This window comes from Nerophis lumbriciformis, linkage group LG03 (assembly GCF_033978685.3).
Source record: "Nerophis lumbriciformis linkage group LG03, RoL_Nlum_v2.1, whole genome shotgun sequence".
Taxonomy (NCBI): Eukaryota; Metazoa; Chordata; class Actinopteri; order Syngnathiformes; family Syngnathidae; genus Nerophis; species Nerophis lumbriciformis.
In genome coordinates this window covers 46,697,793-46,720,909 of record NC_084550.2, presented here as the reverse complement: position 1 = coordinate 46,720,909, position 23,117 = coordinate 46,697,793, and the positions used below count along the sequence as shown (strand labels likewise).

Genomic DNA, 23,117 nt, shown 5'->3' with positions numbered 1-23,117 from the left:
TGCAAACTCCACACAGAAAGATCCCGAGCCCGGGATTGAACCCAAGACTACTCAGGACCTTCGTATTGTGAGGCAGATGCACTAACCCCTCTTCCACCGTGCTGTCCTATATATATAATATATATATATATATATATATATATATATGTATACATATATATATATATATATATATGTATACATATACATATATATATATATATATATACATACTGTATATATATATATATATATATATATGTATATATATATGTATATATATATGTATACATACACACATATATATATATATATGTATACATATATATATATATATGTATACATATATATATATGTATACATATATATATATATATATACATACAGGTAAAAGCCAGTAAATTAGAATATTTTGAAAAACTTGATTTATTTCAGTAATTGCATTCAAAAGGTGTAACTTGTACATTATATTTATTCATTGCACACAGACTGATGCATTCAAATGTTTATTTCATTTAATTTTGATGATTTGAAGTGGCAACAAATGAAAATCCAAAATTCCGTGTGTCACAAAATTAGAATATTACTTAAGGCTAATACAAAAAAGGGATTTTTAGAAATGTTAGCCAACTGAAAAGTATGAAAATGAAAAATATGAGCATGTACAATACTCAATACTTGGTTGGAGCTCCTTTTGCCTCAATTACTGCGTTAATGCGGCGTGGCATGGAGTCGATGAGTTTCTGGCACTGCTCAGGTGTTATGAGAGCCCAGGTTGCTCTGATAGTGGCCTTCAACTCTTCTGCGTTTTTGGGTCTGGCATTCTGCATCTTCCTTTTCACAATACCCCACAGATTTTCTATGGGGCTAAGGTCAGGGGAGTTGGCGGGCCAATTTAGAACAGAAATACCATGGTCCGTAAACCAGGCACGGGTAGATTTTGCGCTGTGTGCGGGCGCCAAGTCCTGTTGGAACTTGAAATCTCCATCTCCATAGAGCAGGTCAGCAGCAGGAAGCATGAAGTGCTCTAAAACTTGCTGGTAGACGCCTGCGTTGACCCTGGATCTCAGGAAACAGAGTGGACCGACACCAGCAGATGACATGGCACCCCAAACCATCACTGATGGTGGAAACTTTACACTAGACTTCAGGCAACGTGGATCCTGTGCCTCTCCTGTCTTCCTCCAGACTCTGGGACCTCGATTTCCAAAGGAAATGCAAAATTTGCATGGTTGGGTGATGGTTTGGGGTGCCATGTCATCTGCTGGTGTCGGTCCACTCTGTTTCCTGAGATCCAGGGTCAACGCAGCCGTCTACCAGCAAGTTTTAGAGCACTTCATGCTTCCTGCTGCTGACCTGCTCTATGGAGATGGAGATTTCAAGTTCCAACAGGACTTGGCGCCTGCACACAGCGCAAAATCTACCCGTGCCTGGTTTACGGACCATGGTATTTCTGTTCTAAATTGGCCCGCCAACTCCCCTGACCTTAGCCCCATAGAAAATCTGTGGGGTATTGTGAAAAGGAAGATGCAGAATGCCAGACCCAAAAACGCAGAAGAGTTGAAGGCCACTATCAGAGCAACCTGGGCTCTCATAACACCTGAGCAGTGCCAGAAACTCATCGACTCCATGCCACGCCGCATTAACGCAGTAATTGAGGCAAAAGGAGCTCCAACCAAGTATTGAGTATTGTATGTTATGATCCGCTGCCCGGATCATATTTTCTGTTTACGTTTTCAAGATACTTGTGTTTTTGGTTAGTTTTGGACTACTTGAGTACCTGTTTTGTACACCTGAGTTTGTTGCCATGGCTGCTTATTATTTTCACCTGCCGCGTTTGTTCCCGACACGCACCTGTTTGTCATCACTGACATTATTATTTAAGCCTGTCCTCCCTGTCATTCGTTCTTGCTTCGTAGTTTGTTTTCATGCAACAGTTGACGACTTTTGTTCTGGCTCTGTACCTGTTAGCTTCCACGCTAAACTCCTTTTTTTACCTTCTAGCTCCCATGCTAGCTCTTTTAGTTTTTGCCTTATGTGCTATGAGCACCTTTTTCTTTGTTCCAGTATAATTTATTCCGGTAAATAAATCATTTATTTTACCTTCACGCTGTGTCCGAAGTCCGTTGCATCCTGGGAGAACGAAACCCCGCATCACCATGCGCCCCGGTCGTTACATTGTACATGCTCATATTTTTCATTTTCATACTTTTCAGTTGGCCAACATTTCTAAAAATCCCTTTTTTGTATTAGCCTTAAGTAATATTCTAATTTTGTGACACACGGAATTTTGGATTTTCATTTGTTGCCACTTCAAATCATCAAAATTAAATGAAATAAACATTTGAATGCATCAGTCTGTGTGCAATGAATAAATATAATGTACAAGTTACACCTTTTGAATGCAATTACTGAAATAAATCAAGTTTTTCAAAATATTCTAATTTACTGGCTTTTACCTGTATATATATATGTGTACATACATACATATATATATATATATATATATATATATATATATATATATATATATATATATATATATCTCCATATATATAAACATACAAATATATTCATAGATTAATACTGTATATACCTGTATATACACAATACATACATAATATATATATACACCAACATATATATACATACAGTATATACACCAACATATATAAACATACATACATATATACACACATATATATTTTTTTCTATAAACATTTTTTTTTTTTTTACAATGCCATTTTAGGCCATCTTATTGCAACCAGAAGGAGCTTTTCTGACCTGTAACCTGATTTGAACAAAAATATACGAAATAATACATTGTGAGAATCGTATTGAATTAGGAATCTATTCTGAATCAAATTGTCAGCCCAGGAATTGGAATCGGATGGAATGGTTAGGTGCCCAAAGATAAACACCCTAGTGAGTGAACATCTTTATCACAGACATGAACACACTCAGACAACACAATGGTCATTTTCAAAATACAATACCATCATGATTATTTTATTATCAAAATGCATTACATCTCTTCGTAAATCTTTTCCGGGGAGGCAAATGAAATAGTTACTATCATGATCTGTGTAAAAATAAAACTGAATGAGTGTTACAGAACAGAAAGTAACACAGTCGGCGCTTTTGAAGGGAAGTGGAGAACAAAGGCGACCGTTTTGACATCCATCCAGCTCACACAGACCCTAACAACAAGAATCATGCCATCAATGTAATTCTCCATAAAAGTCTCTGATATTTCTTTCTATACATGTTGTCTTTCTACTTGTAAGGTGCTGCTTCATTTCGGCGCACAACTCGTGGAAACATTCATTGTTGCGCGTGTCGCTCCCTCCTCCATCTCCACAAACGCAGCAGAAGTTTGGGGCAACAGAACACAGGACCGCTGAAGTCGTCGGGACAAGCGTCTCTTCCAAAGTTCGCTTTTTGGGGATACTTTTAAAAAATACAGCGAGGGAGGCGGGTTCTCGCAGGAGAACGTAGCAGCATTGTATGATTCTCCTTTTTAAGAAATGTACTTTCTTTCCAACACTGACACAAATACTCTCCTGGTGTCAACACGGAATGCAACGATTGGTCAGAAAAATGGCAAAATGCAAACAATTTTGGAATAAAATGAAACAGGTGGAGCAAAGAAACTGGTCACACACCATATGTGTGTGTATGTATGTATATATATATATATATATATATATATATATATATATATATATATATATATATATGTACAGTACAGGCCAAAAGTTTGGGCACACCTTCTCATTCAATGTGTTTTCTTTATTTTCATGACTATTTACATTGTAGATTGTCACTGAAGGCATCAAAACTCTGAATGAACACAAGTGGAGTTATGTACTTCACAAAACAAGGTGAAATAACTGAAAACCTGTTTTATGTCCTAGTTTCTTCAAAATAGCCACCCTTTGCTATGATTACTGCTTTGCACACTCTCGGCAATCTCTCCTGAAATGGTTTTCACTTCACAGGTGTGCTTGAGGCTCATGGAGAGAATGCCAAGAGTGTGCATAGCAGTAATCAGAGCAAAGGGTGGCTATTTTGAAGAAACTAGAATATAAAACATGTTTTCAGTTATTTCACCTTTTGTGAAGTACATAACTCCACATGTGTTCATTCATAGTTTTGATGCCTTCAGTGACAATCTACAATGTAAATAGTCATGAAAATAAAGAAAAACGCATTGAATGAGGTTTGTTCAAACTTTTGGCCTGTACTATATATATATACTGTATATATATATATATTTTTTTATTTATTAGGTGTGCACAAAAAAATAGATTCACATTTGAATCTAGATTTTTATTCATCCTGATTCTTAATCGATTCGTAATTAAAAAAACAATTTTTTTTTTAATAAGAATACATTTTTAAAAATACATTTTGAGGCCATCTCCATGCAACCAGAGACATCTTTTTTGTAACCTGTAGCTGTTTTGAAAAAGTTTCATTCCAAATAATACATTGCGAGAACCGGTTTTAATTAAGAATGGCACTGAATCGAGAATTGATTCTGAATCAGATTCACACCCCTGATATTCGGGGAATTTGGATTCATCATGATTGATTACAGGTGATTATTCGCTTGCATGATTCAAGTTTGCTTGTAAAAAGACCCCAAGTTTTGTACACAAATGCAATTTTGTTAGCAGAATGTCATCCAGGAGCGTTTTTTTAAACGTTTTACTTAAATGCATGTCATTTATTTGTACAAAACTTGGTAACTTTAAGTTCTTTCAGGCTGAAATTTTCACCGAAAGGGTCTCCTCCTCCTCCTCCTCCTCCTCCTCCTCCTGTTTGTACTGCACATGCATGGATCTGATCACTGACCGTGTAGCGGCTAAGGTAAAAGAGCTTGTACAGTCAAAATAAATTGCATGATTAATGCGATAATATTTTGTGATTAATCACATGAGTTAACTTTGACAGCCCTAATTATTCAGTATAATAATCATCCATCCATCTTCTTAACCAAGGTCAGGTCGCGGGGGCAGCAGCCTAAGCAGAGAAGCCCAGACTTCCCTCTCCCCAGCCACTTCGTCCAGCTCCTCCCGGGGGATCCTGAGGCGTTCCCAGGACAGCTGGGAGACATAGTCCCCACAACGTGTCCTGGGTCTTCCCCGTGACCTACTCCAGGTCGGACATGCCCTAAACACCTCCCTAGGGAGGCATCCGGGGGACATCCTGACCAGATGCCCGAACCACCTCATTCAATTCCTCTCCATGTGGAGGAGCAGCGGCTGTACTTTGAGCTCCTTCTGGATGGCAGAGCTTCCAACCCTATCTCTAAGGGAGAACCTAAACCACTCGGCGGAGGAAACTCATTTCGGCCGCTTGTACCTGTGATCTTGTCCTTTCGGTCATAACCCAAAGTTCATGACCATAGGTGAGGATAAGGACGTAAATCTACCAATAAATTGAGAGCTTTGCCTTCCGGCTCAGCTCCTTCTTCACCACGACGGACCGATACATGGTCTGCATTACTGCACTGCCTGTCGATCCACTCTTCCCTCACTCGTGAACGAGACCCTGAGGTACTAGAACTCCTTCACCTGGGGCAAGATCTCCTAACCAACCCGTAGATGGTCCTCCACCCTTTTCCGGGAGAGAACCATGGACCCGGATTTGGAGGTGCTGATTAATAATTATAATGGAAATTTTTCAAAACAGGTTACAAGTTAGGAAAAACTTTTTCTGGCTGCAGTGACATGGCCTAAAAACTTATTTTTAAAAATGTATTCTTATTTGCATATATTTTTTTAAATGTAATAATTTATTTAAATTTAGGATTAATAAGAATCGCGATTTGGATGTGAATCCATTTTTTGTGCACCCCTACATAATATGTTAATATTTGCACAGGGCACATATGTGTTACTTTACACACTCCCGCCAATCAGCGTCCTCTACCGTGCACACACAGCACAGGCCAAAAGTTTGGACACACCTTCTCCTCATTCAATGTGTTTTCTTTATTTTCATGACTATTTACATTGTAGATTGTCACATCAAAACTATGAATGAACACATGTGGAGTTATGTACTTAACAAAAAAAAGGTGAAATAACTGAAAACATGTTTTATATTCTAGTTTTTTCAAAATAGCCACCCTTTAGTCTGATTACTGTTTTGCACACTCTTGGCATTCTCTCCATGAGCTTCAAGAGGTAGTCACTTGAAATGGTTTTCACTTCACAGGTGTCATAGTTATGTACTTAACAAAAAAAAAGGTGAAATAATTGAAAACATGTTTTATATTCTGGTTTCTTCAAAATAGCCACCCTTTTGTAACTAACGGGGCCGCATGGTGATGCGCAGGTCGTTCTCCCAGGATGCAGACGGACTCCGGAGACAGCGTGCGGGCAGGAAATGATTTATTCTCATAAATGGGACGGCGTGGCGCAGTGGCCGTGCGCGACCCGAGGGTCCCTGGTTCAATCCCCACCTAGTACCAACCTCGTCATGTCCGTTGTGTCCTGAGCAAGACACTTCACCCTTGCTCCTGATGGGTGCTGGTTAGCGCCTTGCATGGCAGCTCCCTCCATCAGTGTGTGAATGTGTGTGTGAATGGGTAAATGTGGAAGTAGTGTCAAAGCGCTTTGAGTACCTTGAAGGTAGAAAAGCGCTATACAAGTACAACCCATTTATCATTTATCATTTATAAATCATGCATGAAAAAGCAGGAACACAAAAGTATGCCGATAGCACGGATGCAGATAGAAAATGTCGTTAGCTGTTGCGTGAAGCAAACCAGGAAGCCAGACAGTGTGTGGCGAGCAACGTGAATAAATAGCACTCTGATTAGTGCCTGGCAGCAGGTGACCATGAATTGATTAACGTGGACCCCGACTTAAACAAGTTGAAAAACTTATTGGGGTGTTACCATTTAGTTGTCAATTGTACGGAATATGTACTGTACTGTGCAATCTACTAATAAAAGTCTCAATCAATCAATCAAAAAAATCAGAGGCAGCTGCAACCAATCAGCACCCATGGTAACTGAAAACACAAACCCAGGGGTGCAGAAAACAGAACTGAGGTAGTCAAAACTAAACGACGAAAACATCAATCAATCAATCAATCAATGCTTATTTCTATAGCCCTAAATCACAAATGTCTCAAAGGGCTGCACAAGCCACAACGACATCCTCGGTTCAGAGCCCACATAAGGGCAAAGAAAAACTCACAACCCAGTGGGACGTCGATGTGAATGACTATGAGAAACCTTGGAGAGGACCGCAGATGTGGGTGACCCCCCCTAGGGGAGACCGGGTGCAATGGACGTCGAGTGGGTCTAGCATAATATTGTGAAAGTCCAGTCGATAGTGGATCTAACATAATAGTGTGAGAGTCCAGTCCATAGTGGATCTATCATAATATTGTGAGAGTCCAGTCCATAGTGGATCTAACATAATAGTGAGAGTCCAGTCCATAGTGGATCTAACATAATATTGTGAGAGTCCAGTCCATAGTGGATCTAACATAATAGTGTGAGAGTCCAGTCCATAGTGGGTCTAGCATAATATTGTGAGAGTCCAGTCCATAGTGGATCTAACATAATAGTGAGAGTCCAGTCCATAGTGGATCTAACATAATAGTGTGAGAGTCCAGTCCATAGTGGATCTAGCATAATATTGTGCGAGTCCAGGCCATAGTGGATCTAACATAATATTGTGAGAGTCCAGTCCATAGTGGATGTAACATAATAGTGAGAGTCTAGTCCATAGTGGATCTAACATAATATTGTGAGAGTCCAGTCCATAGTGGATCTAGCATAATATTGTGAGAGTCCAGTCCATAGTGGATCTAACATAATATTGTGAGAGTCCAGTCCATAGTGGATCTAACATAATAGTGAGAGTCCAGTCCATAGTGGATCTAACATAATATTGTGAGAGTCCAGTCCATAGTGGATCTAACATAATATTGTGAGAGTCCAGTCCATAGTGGATCTAACATAATAGTGAGAGTCCAGTCCATAGTGGGGCCAGCAGGAGACCATCCCGAGCGGAGACGGGTCAGCAGCGCAGAGATGTCCCCAACCGATGCACAGGCGAGCGGTCCACCCCGGGTTACGGATCATAACACCTTTGCTCTGATTACTGCTTTGCACACTCTTGGCATTCTCTCCATGAGCTTCAAGCACACCTGTGAAGTGAAAACCATTTCAGGTGACTACCTCTTGAAGCTCATGGAGAGAATGCCAAGAGCGTGCAAAGCAGTAATCAGAGCAAAGGGTGGCTATTTTGAAGAAACAAGTTCAGTTATTTCACCTTTTTTTGTGAAGTACATAACTCCACGTGTTCATTCATAGTTTTGATGCCTTCAGTGACAATATACAATGTAAATAGTCATGAAAATAAAGAAAACGCATTGAAATGAGAAGGTGTGTGTCCAAACTTTTGGCCTGTACTGTACGTTTTTACGTTTCTTTTATCAGAGGTACACATTTTGGAGAAACACCAACGTCCACTGCAGGGGACGCTGGTTCTCGAGGTATTTTACATATGCACACATACGGTATGTACATACATGTGTGTGTGTGTGGTGACTTTCATGGTGAAATCAATGTGGGCATGTCTTAAAGATGAGATGAATGAAGTCATGTGTGAGGAAGGTGTCTGGATGGGACATTTATTGGGTGAAAAGAAGATTGCAGCACCATGAAGGATGGGAGCTGTATGGCTCAAGTACAACAGTTACTAACGTTTGCGCTCCAACGGTCAGCCGGCAGGCGACAGAAGGTCCTGGGAGAAAGACAACAACGGAATGACCCAACTCTGCTTCTCCTGTCGGCACAGCAACACTTCACGACTGCAGCACACCTTCTTTTGCCTAATTCAATAAACAAAAAAAAAAGAAGGGAAAAAAAAAATCCTTTGTGTTTACTTTCGGACACTCCAAGGTCTGCTCGTTAAAGTCCAGCACAAATAAACAATTTCAAGTTACAAGTGATTTCTTTCGTATTCTGGGCGTGCGCTTCAAAGTGTTCACGATTGTGTCCAAAGTGTGCAAGAATGTTGCTGGAACAGAAGAGAAGGAAAAGAGCAACAAAAAAGGAGAAAAGTTGTGGTTTGTACACGAGGAGTCGCTTGCCTGCTAAAAGCTTCCAGACTGTGTTCGTACTCCTGGGTTCTGTAGCGGGGGGTTCTGGAACTGGCTGATGCTCGCCGCTCGCTGCGAGTAGTTTGTTGGTCCGGAGGTGGACAGTAGCCTGGTGCCGGCCTGCCCGGAACTTGCTGATCTGGCGTTTTGTGAAAGCTGCTGCTGACTCCCTCCGACGTCGCTCACGTCAGTCTTAGTCTGTCCGTGGGCCCACGGTGCGGCGGCGGACGCCACCGGACCGCCGCCGCTGCTCAAACGGCCCGCCTTTAAGTGGGCACCGTAACCGCGGCTTCCGTCGGCGTCGCCGCTCGGCCGGTGTAGCGACTCCGCCGCCAGCTTGCTTTCCGACGAGGTTGTGGGCGTGTGAGCGGGGAAGGAGGAAGGAAGGAGGTCCTGAGACGGGCCTGTGTAGAAGCCGTGTCCTGGTGTGGGACTGTAGCAAGGTCCAAACGGCGACGCGGGGGTTTGTTGAAGCAGCGAGGGACTGTCGGTGCGCAGGTCCGATGCCTGACACACAAGCAAACGTTAGCAGCAGACAGCAACTCGGACGGTGTCAAAAAGGATCAACTTTTATTGACAACCTTTTTCTCATTTTTAATCAAACTTGAGTTTGACACATTTTGTACTAAAACATCTCAGATCTAAACCACAGGTCCATCATTCGACTGCCAAACACAATAGTCCAGGATATGACTCACCCACTACACCAATACATCATCCCACTAGCATCAGGGCGCAGGTACAAAACTATCAAATTCAGCAAATTCAACAGCAGGCCCGGCCGACCTGTCTGACAAGCATGTAAATGTGTTGGTCATGTATGATGTCTTTTTGTTATTTTTGTTTGTGATGTGTAATGTCTATTGTTCAAATGTACGGCAATGAAAATGAATTTCCCCAAAGGGGACCAATAAATCTAAATCTAAATCAAATCAAATCCATCCATCCATCCAGCCATCCATTTTCTACCGCTTATCCCTTTCGGGATCGCGGGGGGTGCTGGAGCCTATCTCAGCTGCATTCAGGCGGAAGACAGGGTACATCCTGGACAAGTCGCCACCTCACCACAGGGCCAACACAGATAGACAGACAACATTCACACTCACATTCACACACTAGGGCCAATTTAGTGTTGCCAATCAACCTATCCCCAGGTGCATGTCTTTGGAGGTGGATCAAATCAAATCAAAACAAGGTCATGGGGAAAAAAATGGTTCCGATATTTTCTTGTGCAAAATTACAAATCCAACATAATTCAAATAAAATCATTCTGACACACTGGCATTCTACCCTAGTAACACTGCTTGCACAAAGGACTGTGATAAGTGACAAAAATATATATATCAGTGACAAAGCAGGAAGGGGCTAGTTTTGTAGTAATTCTTCCTGAGACAACTTAGACCTGGTATGATTGCCTTACAAGCCCAGCACTAACTGTTCGCTACAGGGGACCGTGGTAAGTAGGGACGGGTACCGAATCTGATAATTTTTTTAGCACCAACTAAATCTCCCTGGTCCTTCCAGGCACCGATTCCCGTTAAATCCAACGATTAATTTTTTTCAGTACCTGGGTTGCGCGTAACGTCAAGCTCAACCAGCTCTTTACGATCACTCTAGCAGCACTGAGAACGGACTCGGCCAAACCACCTCAAGAAGATGTTGCAATTTTCAATGCCAACAAAGAAATTGACTCAAAAAACACTCCAACGTAAGTTAAATAAGACTTCACTTTTCCAAAAATGCACTAGCTAGATCCTACTATACATTGGCTCTGCTACTGATTGGCATTAGCTATTTGGCATAATTTCAACCCCTTCAAATGTGTTAATGAAAACTACAACTAAGATGTACGTTACAATCAAACAGCTGGTGTGTAATAAGTACGAGACTTACAGTATTAACACTCTACAGGGCGCAACAGACAGCAAAGACTGAAATGACCAACACACCTTAAACTATACACTACTGCCATCTAACCTCTTGCACTCGCAACTTAGTGTCATACTTGCAAATGGCACTCAGAAATGTGATAATGAAAGAAAATATAACAACTGGACAGCAGTAGAAAAAAAAAGGCCCAAAACATCATAAGGGACCCATCTCACCCTGGACATCACCTTTTTGAACTGCTGCCCTCGGGCAGGAGATACAGGACAATAAAATGCCGGACAAACAGATTTAAGAACACTTTTTACCCGAGAGCAATAGTGTCGCTGAACACGAGACAATGACTGTGCATGTGAGCCGTGTGCTTGGTATTTTTATGTATTTTTATCTATTTAGCTATGTTCTTATGTTTTTTATGTGTTATTATGAATTTGCACTAAATTAGTTTTGCTTGTACAATGTACAATGACAATAAAGATATATTCTATTCTATTCAGTTATCATAATCAGCTAATGTTTAAATGTAACAAAAAAATAGATTTGATTATCAAACACACACACAAAAGTACCGGTATTGGTACCAGTATCAATTCCCAGGTACCAGGAATCAGTGTCTTATCAGTTCAAATGTGAACAGTACCCATCTTGAGTGTTAAGTGATGGAAGTGAACTTAATTGTCATTGCACTTAAAAAGTACAAAATAAATGACATTTTCAGTAATAAATATATAATGGCAACTTTTCCTATTCGTGACAGAGCAAAAAGGCGCTAGGAATACGACATTTTACATGCAGTTCTTCAAGCAGCACCGCAAGGAGCGGACCGGGGCCCTACGCACAGCACGTGGTCTGCGTACAGCGAGGTAGTCGACATTAGTCAAACTATGCATTGCTTGCTTGCACGTTTACTCCTGACTTTGTCCAGAAACCTCAGGAGAATGACCGATGAAAAAGTACTTTTTTCTCCTTCAAAGTCTGTTTATTTACATGTTTTACACACTCGTATCTCACTTTTGACTTCAGTCATGCACTAATCAATGGAAAATAAATATAAATAAAAGATGTATTTTGTTACCGGTAGTTGTGCTTTTATTTTTGCGCTAAACAGGAAGTGAGCGTGTTTCAACTAGACATTCGGGCTATGCTTTCAGTGCTAAGAAGACAAGCACATATTGTGGACATAAATCAGTGTATGAATGATGATGTTGATAAGAGTACATACCTGATGGGAATACATAGATGGGCTGTATCTTTGTGCTGGACTCTTCATGGGGGACTGCAGGTGATCTGCATCTACAAGCAGGAATGTGTTTGTGTATTTATTCAAAGTATTATGATGATTCTTATCATATGTACACAATCAAGGAGAGGCCAGTGTCACTCACAAATCAGCATGAGTGTAGTGTGCTTGTTTTTAGGACAGCTAAAGGAAGTTCTTGGTTCAAATGGAATACTTCAAAAAGAACACTGTGTGTACTTAGTTCCTCATGGATGTCGGCAATGTAGTACTGATCCAAATCTGTTATTATACACTTCCTGTTTATGAGGGTCGCGATGTTTACCTCCTTTTTTTCACCACACCTCCATTTAAAGTTAGCCCCGCCCCTTCTGCAACGTAGCCAAGATGGCGAGTCTTTGCGACTATTGAGGGTGCTAAGCATTTTAACCTTGCCAATCACACAATTCTATGCACAAAAATCAATCAAAGAACGGAATCTTTGCCATTGCTATTGCATGTAAGAGATAGCGAGACAGTTTCTTACTCCAGTTAAGTGTTGACTGAGTAAGTGTTTGGGTTCAAAGGTTGGATTAGGAGTTAAGGGTTAGGAGTTAGATGTTTTAGTGTTTAGTGGTCATCCACAATCATGTGAGGCAAGGACACACGTTTTTCCCTTTTCTGTGCGTTCTAAATAGTGAAAAACTGCTAGTAGGCGCTGGCTAACAATGCAAGTAATGGGGATGATCTATTGCAGTGTTTTTCAATCTTTTCTGAGCCAAGGCACACTTTTTTCATTGAAAAAATCCCGAGGCACACCCCCAGCAGAAAACATAAAAAAAATGAAATTCAGTAGCCGATATTGACAATAAAAAGTCGTTCTCGCAATTGTTGGATATGAATCAAACCATAACCAAGCATGCATCAATATAGCTCTTGTCTCAAAGTAAGTGTACTGTCACCACCTGTAACATCACACCGTGACTTATTTTGAGTTTTTTGCTGTTTTCCTGTGTGTAGTGTTTTTGTTCTTGTCTTGCGCTCCTATTTTGGTGGATTTTCCTAATTTGTTGGCATTTTCCTGTAGCAGTCTCATGTCTGCTCCACACGCTGCAAGTCTTTTCTGTCGTCCAGCATTCTGTTTTTGTTTACTTTGCAGCCAGTTCAGTTTTAGTTTAGTTTTGCATAGCCATCCCTAAGCTTCAATGCCTTTTCTTAGCGGCACTCGCCTTTTGTTTATTTTTGGTTTAAGTGTTAGATACCTTTTTACCTACACGCTGCCTTCGGCATATTGTGATCACGACAAACCATGTTTGACATCTACAAAGCAATTATCTACCTGTTGCCACCTACTGATATGGAAGAGTATTACTCTGCCGAGCTCTAGACAGCACCGACACTCAACAACGGCACATTTGCGCATTATAAATACTGGTTTGCAAAAAATATTTTTAACCCAATAAAGTGAAATTAAATAATCTCCCACGGCACAGTGGTTGAAAAACACTGATCTATTGCACCGATAAAACACTTTAGAAAAACATTCAAAAACATGTAAGTATGTATGTTATATAGTAACAGGCACATTGGTGAGAACATGTAATATTTACATATTTTGGTCTTTACAAGCATTACCATTACTTCTTATCTGGGCGTATTGATGTCACAGAGCAGATTACAACAGCAAAATGGACGTACTGGGAGAGAGAGGGAAGAAAAATCCCCTGCACTATTTAATGTCCAAAAATAATGTAACTCTTCAGTGGAGACAAGTCAAACACTTGTGCCAGGTGGAAAACTGGCATTCAGACTGAAGCCAGTTAGTTTAGACTGCCCACAAGCTCATTGATGGTGCTGCCTTTTTGCCAACGTGACACTGATTGACAGCATGCAGAAGCTTACCAATCAGCGGTCAGATGCAAGATAAGAGCAAGTCGCGATCATTTACAGGAGGAAGATATATACAGTCGTGCTCATAAGTTTACATACCCTGGGAGAATTTATGATTTCTTGGCCATTCTTCAGAGAATATGAATGATAACACAAAAACCTTTCTTTCACTCATGCTTAATGGTTTTGTGAAGCTATTTATTGGCAAACAACTGTGTTTACTCTTTTTAAATCAAAATGACAAAAGAAAGTATTCAAATGATCCTGACAACTGTATATAGACTTACAATGTGAGCTTTTGTTTTCTAGAGGATCTTTTTGCTCTTGTGTGTCCTCCTTTGTGTTATTGATGTTTCCCTCTTGTTTTCATGTGTTTTTTGCCTTTTAGTTCGGGCACCCTCAGGACTATTCAACAAGGGGTGCCACTTTCGTAAATTCTGCACTGCTTTTTTGTGGATTTGGGATCTGGCCATGTTTGCACCAAAAACCAGCTACTGGCTCTCTGACACACCGGAGTCTGCCTGGAGAGACCGGCGGGGCTGCGGCGCTGGCGTTGAGCGTTGGGATGAACGAGTTTCACGGAGCCCTGGCTGAAAGAGCATGTATCAGACTGGACGGATTCTGGCTCATCTGCGTGGACAGGACATTGGCCGAGAGCTAGTGTGAAGCCTAGGATGGAGTCGGCTCACTTGGTTGCTTTGTTGGGTCTGTCTCGAACGTAATGTGTATTATTTATTGCTCATTTCTTCTTATGTTTTACTTTTCTAGCTGTATGTAGAAATGGCACCGCTGAAGTGGCAGCTGGTTTCATCAGTTCTGTACTCCTTTCATGTATTTTATGTCCTTTAATTTTCCCTTTTGTTTTCATGTGTTTTTTTTTTTTACCTTATTTGTGAACTTTTTGTATCCGCACTGCAACCACATTATTTCCCCATTGTGGGATAAATAAAGTATATCCTATTCTAAAAGTGTGAAGTTGTTCAATTCAGCTCAGTTTCAGTTTATTTGGAACATGCATACAATACAAATACAATGTAATGCATCACATATTTCCAGTTGTTTCATTACAGCACGTACGAAAAGGAGTAGAAAGAAGCAGAGCTTATTTAATCCTACCCCTTTTCATATCATAGCAGTTTTATCTAATTTCTTTGTTCTCCGTAACAGAACAGTGAATAAAAAATAAATACATATACAATAAGTAAGCAAAAAAATATTAAAAACATGATTATCTCTTTTTTTTTTTAAAAGGTTAAAGATGTTTATGATAATTATTCTTCTTTGTACTTTGTGAACACTTATAGTTTGAACAGTCTCTTAAACTGAATCATATTGATGCTTTGTTTGATTTCCTTGCTTAATCCATTCCACAACTTAATTCCACATACGGATATGCTAAAAGTCTTAAGTGTTGTACGTGCAAAATTATGTTTTTGAATCAAATTTTCCTCTAAAGTTATATTTTTCTTCTTGTGTTTAGAAGAATTGTTGTACATTCTTGGGTGTAGCAAATAATAGTTTGCTTTGTGGAAAATTTTAGCTGTTTGCAAATGCCCCAAATCGTTGAATTTCAATATTTGTGATTCAATAAATAAAGGGTTTGTATGTTCTCTACATCCAATATTATGTATTATTTAAAAATATTTTTTTGTAACATCATTAGTGAATGAAGAGCACATTTGTAGTTATTTCTCCATATTTCTACACAATAACTCAGATATGGTAACACTCATGAGCAGTAGAGAATATGGAGGGATTTTTGGTCTAGAACTGTGGTTCTTAACCTGGGTTCCATCGAACCCTAAGGGTTCGGGGAGTCGGCCTCAGGGGTTCGGCGGAGGTCAAGACACACCCGACTCATCGTGTAAATAAAAACTTCTCCCTATCGGCGTATTACGGATACGGCAACAGCAGAAGTCAGACTGATTTGCATGTGTGTAATTTGTTGTGAGTTTATGCACTGTGTTGGTTTTGTTCTTTGAACAAGGTGATGTTCATGCACGGTTCATTTTGTGCACCAGTATAAAAACATGGTAACACTTTGGTATGGGGAACATAATCACCATTAATTAGTTGCTTATTAACATGCAAATTAGTAACATATTGGCTCTTAATTAGTCATTATTAAGTACTTATGAATGCTTTATTCTGCATGGCCTCATTATAACCCTGGCCCTAACCCTAACCAAATAACTCTAAATTAAGTCTTTGTTACTTAGAATATGTTCCCCTGGTGTCCAAAAAACTCTAAATTAAGTCTTTGTTACTTAGAATATGTTCCCCATACTAAAGTGTTACCAAAAACATAACTTTGTCTTGAATTTGAAAAAAAAAAAAAATGTTATTTTTCACTAAAGAAGGGTTCGGTGAATGCGCATATGAAACTGGTGGGGTTCGGTACCTCCAACAAGGTTAAGAACCACTGGTCTAGAACATGTTTTGCTTTATTCATTATTGATGTGCTTCTTGCTGAGTTATGTTGTATATTTTTTACATGAGGTTCACAGTTCATTTTATTATCTATTATTACACCCAAAATGTGCTTTATTTTACTCTTTCAATATCTACTGTCTATTTGTATTTGTGTTTGACTTTCTCTTCCACTGTTACTGAATAGCATTATTTTACTTTTACTGAGATTGAAAGGTAGTCTGTTTTTGTCAAACCATCTCTTTAATTTGTTCATTTCTTCTGTTATTATTTGTATTATTTTCTGTGTTCTCTCCTGAACAAAACACAGTTGTGACATCTGCAAATAATACTAAGTTATGTTTTTTAAGTTGTCTATTATTGCCTACCAGATTCTTTCTCAGTAGAACTATTGCTCCTCTTGTACATTCGCTCCATCTTGATGCTCCTGAGCACTCGCTCCAATGCTCCCTGACCTTCTCGTAGACGTTCAACAGTGGTGGGAACCATCCTTAAAAGCGAGAAAAAGACAGTCCGTCAGCGTTGGGCTTGATGAGAAATGTGCAAAACCGCTCTGAGCTGTAGCATTGCACTCACCACTGATTGTTGTTCTCCTCATGTCTGGCCTGCACTGAAGAGCCATGGTGGTGCGGAGGACTGACCTCCTCAATCTGAGGAACAGAACTGCCGTGTCCCGATGAAGATGTGGAATTGTGCGGGGAGGCGAGGGGCTGCATCAGGTAATGGGGATGGAGGCTCTCCTGGCTGTAGTGCGTACCAGGCTGAGTGGGGGTGCTGCCCAGGGATGAACTACAGCTGGACAGCTCGGGATCGCGGCCGCCAACCTGCTTCCGCTTGCGGTACTCCAACAAGGACACCTGAAGCAGCAGAGGGAGCACCAGTTATGTGACACCTGCCGATACTCGGTCCGACGAGCACAACGCAACAGAAAAGTCATTCATGTTGACACAGGACAGTTGACTGATCGGCACCATGAGGACAAAAACAACATGCACCACACCAAAGCACTCACCTGGGAAAAGAACCTTCAACTAACACAACATCTTCAAATTCCACAGATGGCATCATCATAATAGGCAGGAAACACGTATAAACATAACTGCAGATCATCTCAATTCTGTATGCATAAGAGTATATGCATAAAATGAACCCATAAGAAGCCAGAGACATTTAGCGCACATTTTGGTCCAATACTACTGATCGATGGACAGATATGTTAGATACATATTACATTGTTCATGGTAAATGTAAAATTAACCAAAGAACATATTGATGTAAAATCACTGAAACCCTGACATTTATTTAGTCTTATCATTTTTGCTCTGGTGACAAATACGTCAAGTTGGACTTGTCATATCAATTTGAAAGCTAAAAACGGATAGTGATATTTTGCTTTCTCTACATTCATTGCTTAAATATAGTAAGAGGAGTTAAATTGTGATATGTGACTCACCATTAAAACATTACAATTGTTACATGGAGTTAAAATGAATGAGCTTGTTAATAGGGGTGTCAAGACCATACCAATATTGGAGCCTTGAGTATTGGTTGATAGCGATACTGATCCGATCATACGGACGTATCATTTAGTAGAGTGGAATGTTAAATAAGGCTTGATAAAGTGAAATTAGTCATAAAAGAACAATGGTAGGTATGAAAAATGCTAACATATTTATTATTAACCGTTTGGAATGGGCTTATCATGCCTTTATTAAAAGGGGCTTTCCACTTTGCACACAGTTACATTTTTCCAACCCCAAAAATATGACAACATCGCCGGCTATCTTATGTTACTATTGGTGGTTTAACAGAACATATATATTTCAAAAATGTTTCATAATGACTAATTACATGAAATAAAGATTGCTTGGCGGTCCGAGGAACAAGTTTTGTATTTAGGCTGTCATGCGCACACAAAAGCAGTGCCAGAGAAGCAAACTAATAAATCGCAGGCATGTTGTTATCATAGAATATACATTTAATGATAAATAATGTTAGCAGCTAATCTTTTGCCAAATCACTATCATAAGCTGACAACAAACATACGTGGAGCGTAGTTTTAGTGCTCAAAGCCAGAACGTTAGCGACCTCTAGGCAGCTGCTTAGGATTGCAAACAGTTCCTTAAATTTGAAGTGGAGTGATAATTACTTTTTGGCAACACCTAGTAGCCACAATAATTCATGTTAAGCTCATGACATAGTAAGTTGAATGATGCAGATACGTTTGTTACTGAATACTTTTATACACATCTGCCTTGGGAGACTTTGTGTGCGTAAGTAATAGACAACCCTAATTATTTGATACTTGTTTGTATTGACACATTTTAGACTGCAATATTATTCAACTAAGCGTTGAACAATATTCAACAATTATTACATATGTCTAGCTTGTGTGCTATTTAGATTAAAATCGATTATAAAAAATAGTTGGCGATTCATTTAGTCATCGATTCGTTGGATCTATGGTATGCACATGCGCAGAGGCTACTTTAAAAAAAAAAAAATTATATGAACCTTTATTTATAAACTGCAACATTTATAAACAGCTGAGAAACAATAATCAAAATAAGTATGGTGCCAGTATGCTGTTTTTGTTCAATAAAATACTGGAAAGGATAGAAATGTAGCTTGTCTCTTTTATCCGATTATTCAAAGTAATAATCGACAGATTAATCGATTATCAAATTAGTTGTTAGTTGCAGCCCTAGTGCTATTGCTATTGAACTGCTTGTATCGGAGATGATATCACATATTTTACGTGCATGCTAATATAATCCCATACTTGTTTTTTGGCGGCTATACAACAATACCCCCTGGTAGTTTACCTGACAATGTTATTTTGAGGAATAGCCCGAGATAGTCACATGACTGTCACTACCAAAGGTTTCCTATACAACACGTGAGAGATTTGAGGAGTCCGAGTCAAGCCCAAAGCCTTACAGAACACTTTTGAACACATTCAAAGTAGTTTGGCTTCTTATGGGTTGAACGTTTGATAATGCAGCAGGCAGAAATGAAGGCAGAACACCACGATGCAACAGTAAAAAAAACACAACATCCACGGAAGGTTCAAGCAAACAAACTTAAGACCTGTTGATGAACATGAGAGCAGTCATCTCATCTTAGTGTTATGACACAGAAAGAGGGGGTACACGGCAGAGGAGGAGGGATGATGAGCACACATCTGCTGACATAGAGGACCTCGCTCACCTGGATTCTCACCATATCAGAACCTCATGACATGACGTGCATGAGAGACAAGACTACATGGCAGTACTACTGTATGTTGCAAACATCACTGGGGTATTCATTGATTAAGATGTCAAAGTTGTTTGGCAACAACAGAGTATAGTTTCAATATGTTCAAGAAGTTTGGCGCAGGAAATACTTTCTCTTGGACTGGACTGAGGAGATTAGAGGTGGGAATCTTTGGCTACCTCAAAATACGATTACAATTACAATTCAGGAGCTGCGATCTGATTAAAAATCGATTATTGATGCATCTTTAATTTATGTATATTGATGCAGTCAGTTTCACTAAATAAGCGTTTATCACTTACAACTTTTAAAAAACAGTGCATTTGCAGTGCACACGCCATTAGACTGTGCAACTCCTCTCTGGGGGGAAGGGGGGTACTAGGATGACAGGGGATGCAAAACAATAACAGTGCAATACTTTTTCATAACATGGTCACTACTGCCTAGTTTCTCTTGTTATATTCTTATTTTACTGTTATGTTTTTATTCTCATTGTTGCTTTTTATTTTTATTCTATTGTAATATTTTTCTATTTTGTTTCCATTTATACCCCCATTATTTACTTTTTACAATTTTGTACACTGCTGCTGGAATTCCAATTTTCCTGAGGGAACTCTCCTGAAGGAATCAATAAAGTACTATCTATCTATCCATCTATCTATTTGTAATAACAAATTCCCACCACATTTATTAAATTCATGGAAATGTGGGCAAAACTGGAACATAAGCGCCCTGTAGTATAGGAACTGGTCGGATCTCTCAGTGAGGTGGCTTGGTGCAGTCAGACAAATTTTCAAACGGTCTGCATTACTTTAGCATAAATAAATCGAATATCGACGTTTACTAATCGATTTTATAATCGTCCATGTCCGAATTGCGATGCATCTAAAAATCAATTATTTCCCCCACCTCGAGAAGAGATTAGCATGAATCGCTAGCCATTGTGGTTCATAGGATAACTTGGAAGGGGTCAGTATTATTGGGTGAGGCTTTAACCAAACAACAACATGAAATGATCGAGGAACTATAGAAACTCTCGTGACATATCGCAGTATGTGGAATTGTTCTGAAAAGGAATGTGTCATGTGACTTAAAACTTCATCTTTAGTTGGCTGAGCTATGAATCAACATTTTACAACTTATGAATCCCACACAGAAGAAAAACTCGTAAAACTTTCAACATTAGTTCCAATTGGAAGGTAAGAACATTCACTAGTTGGAACTCTGGCTTCAGCTACTTGAAAATAGAACGAAGGCCCGAATCTCAAAAGGACTGAAAACATTTGCAGTCATACTTATCATGGGCATGAATGTTATAATGATATTCATGTGTCACCTTCCTTCTCTAATATTTGGTTGGAGCATCTTCAGCTTTGATTAGGACATAGATTCACTGTGTCATTGTTTCCACAAGCTTCTGCAAAGTTACAAGATTTATTTCGCACCAGCTGCGTTCATTCTTGGACCTGAACTGGTATTGATGACGGGAGATTAAAACTACGGCGCAAAGTTTCTTTACTGTCCTTAATAACCCCATTTGAGTAGTTTTGACAATCTGTTTTTGAAACATATAATCATCTTGTTCAACAATTGAGAAGATACTCACTGCATCACCACAGCTTGTTGCTCTTACCTATTTACGGAGTTAAATACAGGTACTATGCAGTGTGTATAATTAATAATACATACCGTCACCTAAACCTGCAGTGGTGTAGAATGTTACAGACGGTCTTTTAACTTTAGGCCAGGCCTTATTAACATGACTGACTAACTGCAGCTGGTCATTTCATTAATTGATTTAACAGACAATACTCACTGGATGGAGAATGTCCAAGAAACTTAGTGATAATGGAATGATGGTAGATTGACACACGTTGGTAAAGACTGTTGGAGACATATCTAAACAAGTGTGACGTATCAAAACTTTACCAAGGTCTTGAAGTAAACCTCAAACAAAAGGGTATTGGCTGGCAAGTACAAAGGCTTAAGTCTGCCACAAAGTGTAATCTTGTGAAACACCTGTGTCACTGTCCACAGTGAGGACACTTGAAAGAAAAAACAGGTCTGATATCAATGTCTGTTAGTTCTCCTAAAACCTGAAGCTGCCCACATGGGCAAGCCAATGTCTTCTGGACAAAGGTTTTGCATTCAGACGAGACAAAGACGGAGAGGGTGTGTTCCCATAAGACAAACATCCAAGCACATCAAATATGTTTTTAAAATGGATAAAACGAGCTAACATCAAACTTCCCTAAGATCCGACTTCAATTCCACTGAACTGACATCTGGTAATTAAGCTTAAAAGTCCAGTGTGTGCCAGGAAACCAAACAATTTAAATGAAGTCCAAAAAATACCATAATTATGCTAGCGGTTTGAAGACGACTGCAAAGAGCAGTTGCTTGAGGTGAAATGTGCTATAGCTAAAAGACACTACACCATAATATTCAGAATCAGAATAATAAAGTGTATGTACATATGGAATGGAACAAGATGCAGCAAAATAACACCTTAATCCACGGGAATCATGCTTAAGTAGTCAAGGAGTACAAATAAATCTTTGACAACCTGCTAAAATTCTCCTCTAACACGGAGGATATTCTCAAAAAATGTCAGCAACGGAAATACCTTCTTAGACAGCTCAATTCCTTCAAAGTCAGCAAGAACAACAACCTGACTTTCTACTACTCCTTAATCGAGAGCATCATTACATTCTCTATAACCTGCTGATTCCACTCTACTAGCCTCCAAAACAGAAACCGGTCAAAGTCTGTTCTAAAATCACTGGACTTCCTGTAAGGACTTGGTCTACAAACTACGAGCAGCAGACAGTCAAGTTAGCAGGTCGGATCATGCAGGACTCCTCCTCACACGCTCTCTTCCCAGCGTTTGAGTGGATCCCTCAGGACGTCGGCTTCGTTGTCCCGACTGCAGGACACAGAAGAAGAGCAACCTTTGTCCCCTGTGCGGTTGAACTCCTCAACTCCTGATCCCCTACTCCCCCACCCGCCTGTTCCTAACTAACCCCTAAGACTTTTTCTTATTATGCTAACAGCAGACTTCATGCACTCCAGTCACTTTATTATTATTCTTACAGTATACCATTTATATATGTCTAGTATACTTTTAATCTGTCTTCCTATTATGTGCCATGCACCACAATCACTTTATTATCTACTGCCTACTTGCACTTAGCTCTGTATGTATGTGTATGTTTTCATTTAACTATAATTTTGTGTTTAACTTGAAATTGTCGCTCATTTACTGCTCTGTGTGCCTTTAAATTGCCCCTCGGGGACAAATAAAGTTTTTTTTAACCGAATT

The 23,117-nt window shown here is 39.7% G+C and overlaps 1 protein-coding gene across 4 annotated transcripts in view; it reads right to left on the bottom strand.

Moving 5' to 3' along the window:
* Positions 1-8,616: 8,616 nt before the first annotated feature.
* The window catches only part of setd5 (SET domain containing 5), a 121,868-nt gene continuing 107,367 nt past the window's right edge, over positions 8,617-23,117 (bottom strand). For 3 of the 4 annotated variants that reach the window (XM_061937876.2, XM_061937891.2, XM_061937899.2), the window contains 4 exons: positions 17,114-17,394; positions 16,906-17,027; positions 12,224-12,294; positions 8,617-9,621 (listed from right to left, as the gene is read on the bottom strand). In XM_061937876.2, the coding sequence (XP_061793860.2) occupies positions 9,109-9,621; positions 12,224-12,294; positions 16,906-17,027; positions 17,114-17,394 (987 nt within the window). In that variant the 3' untranslated portion in view covers positions 8,617-9,108. The remainder of the gene's footprint in view (positions 9,622-12,223; positions 12,295-16,905; positions 17,028-17,113; positions 17,395-23,117) is intronic. The other variant, XM_061937883.2, reaches the window with a different exon arrangement.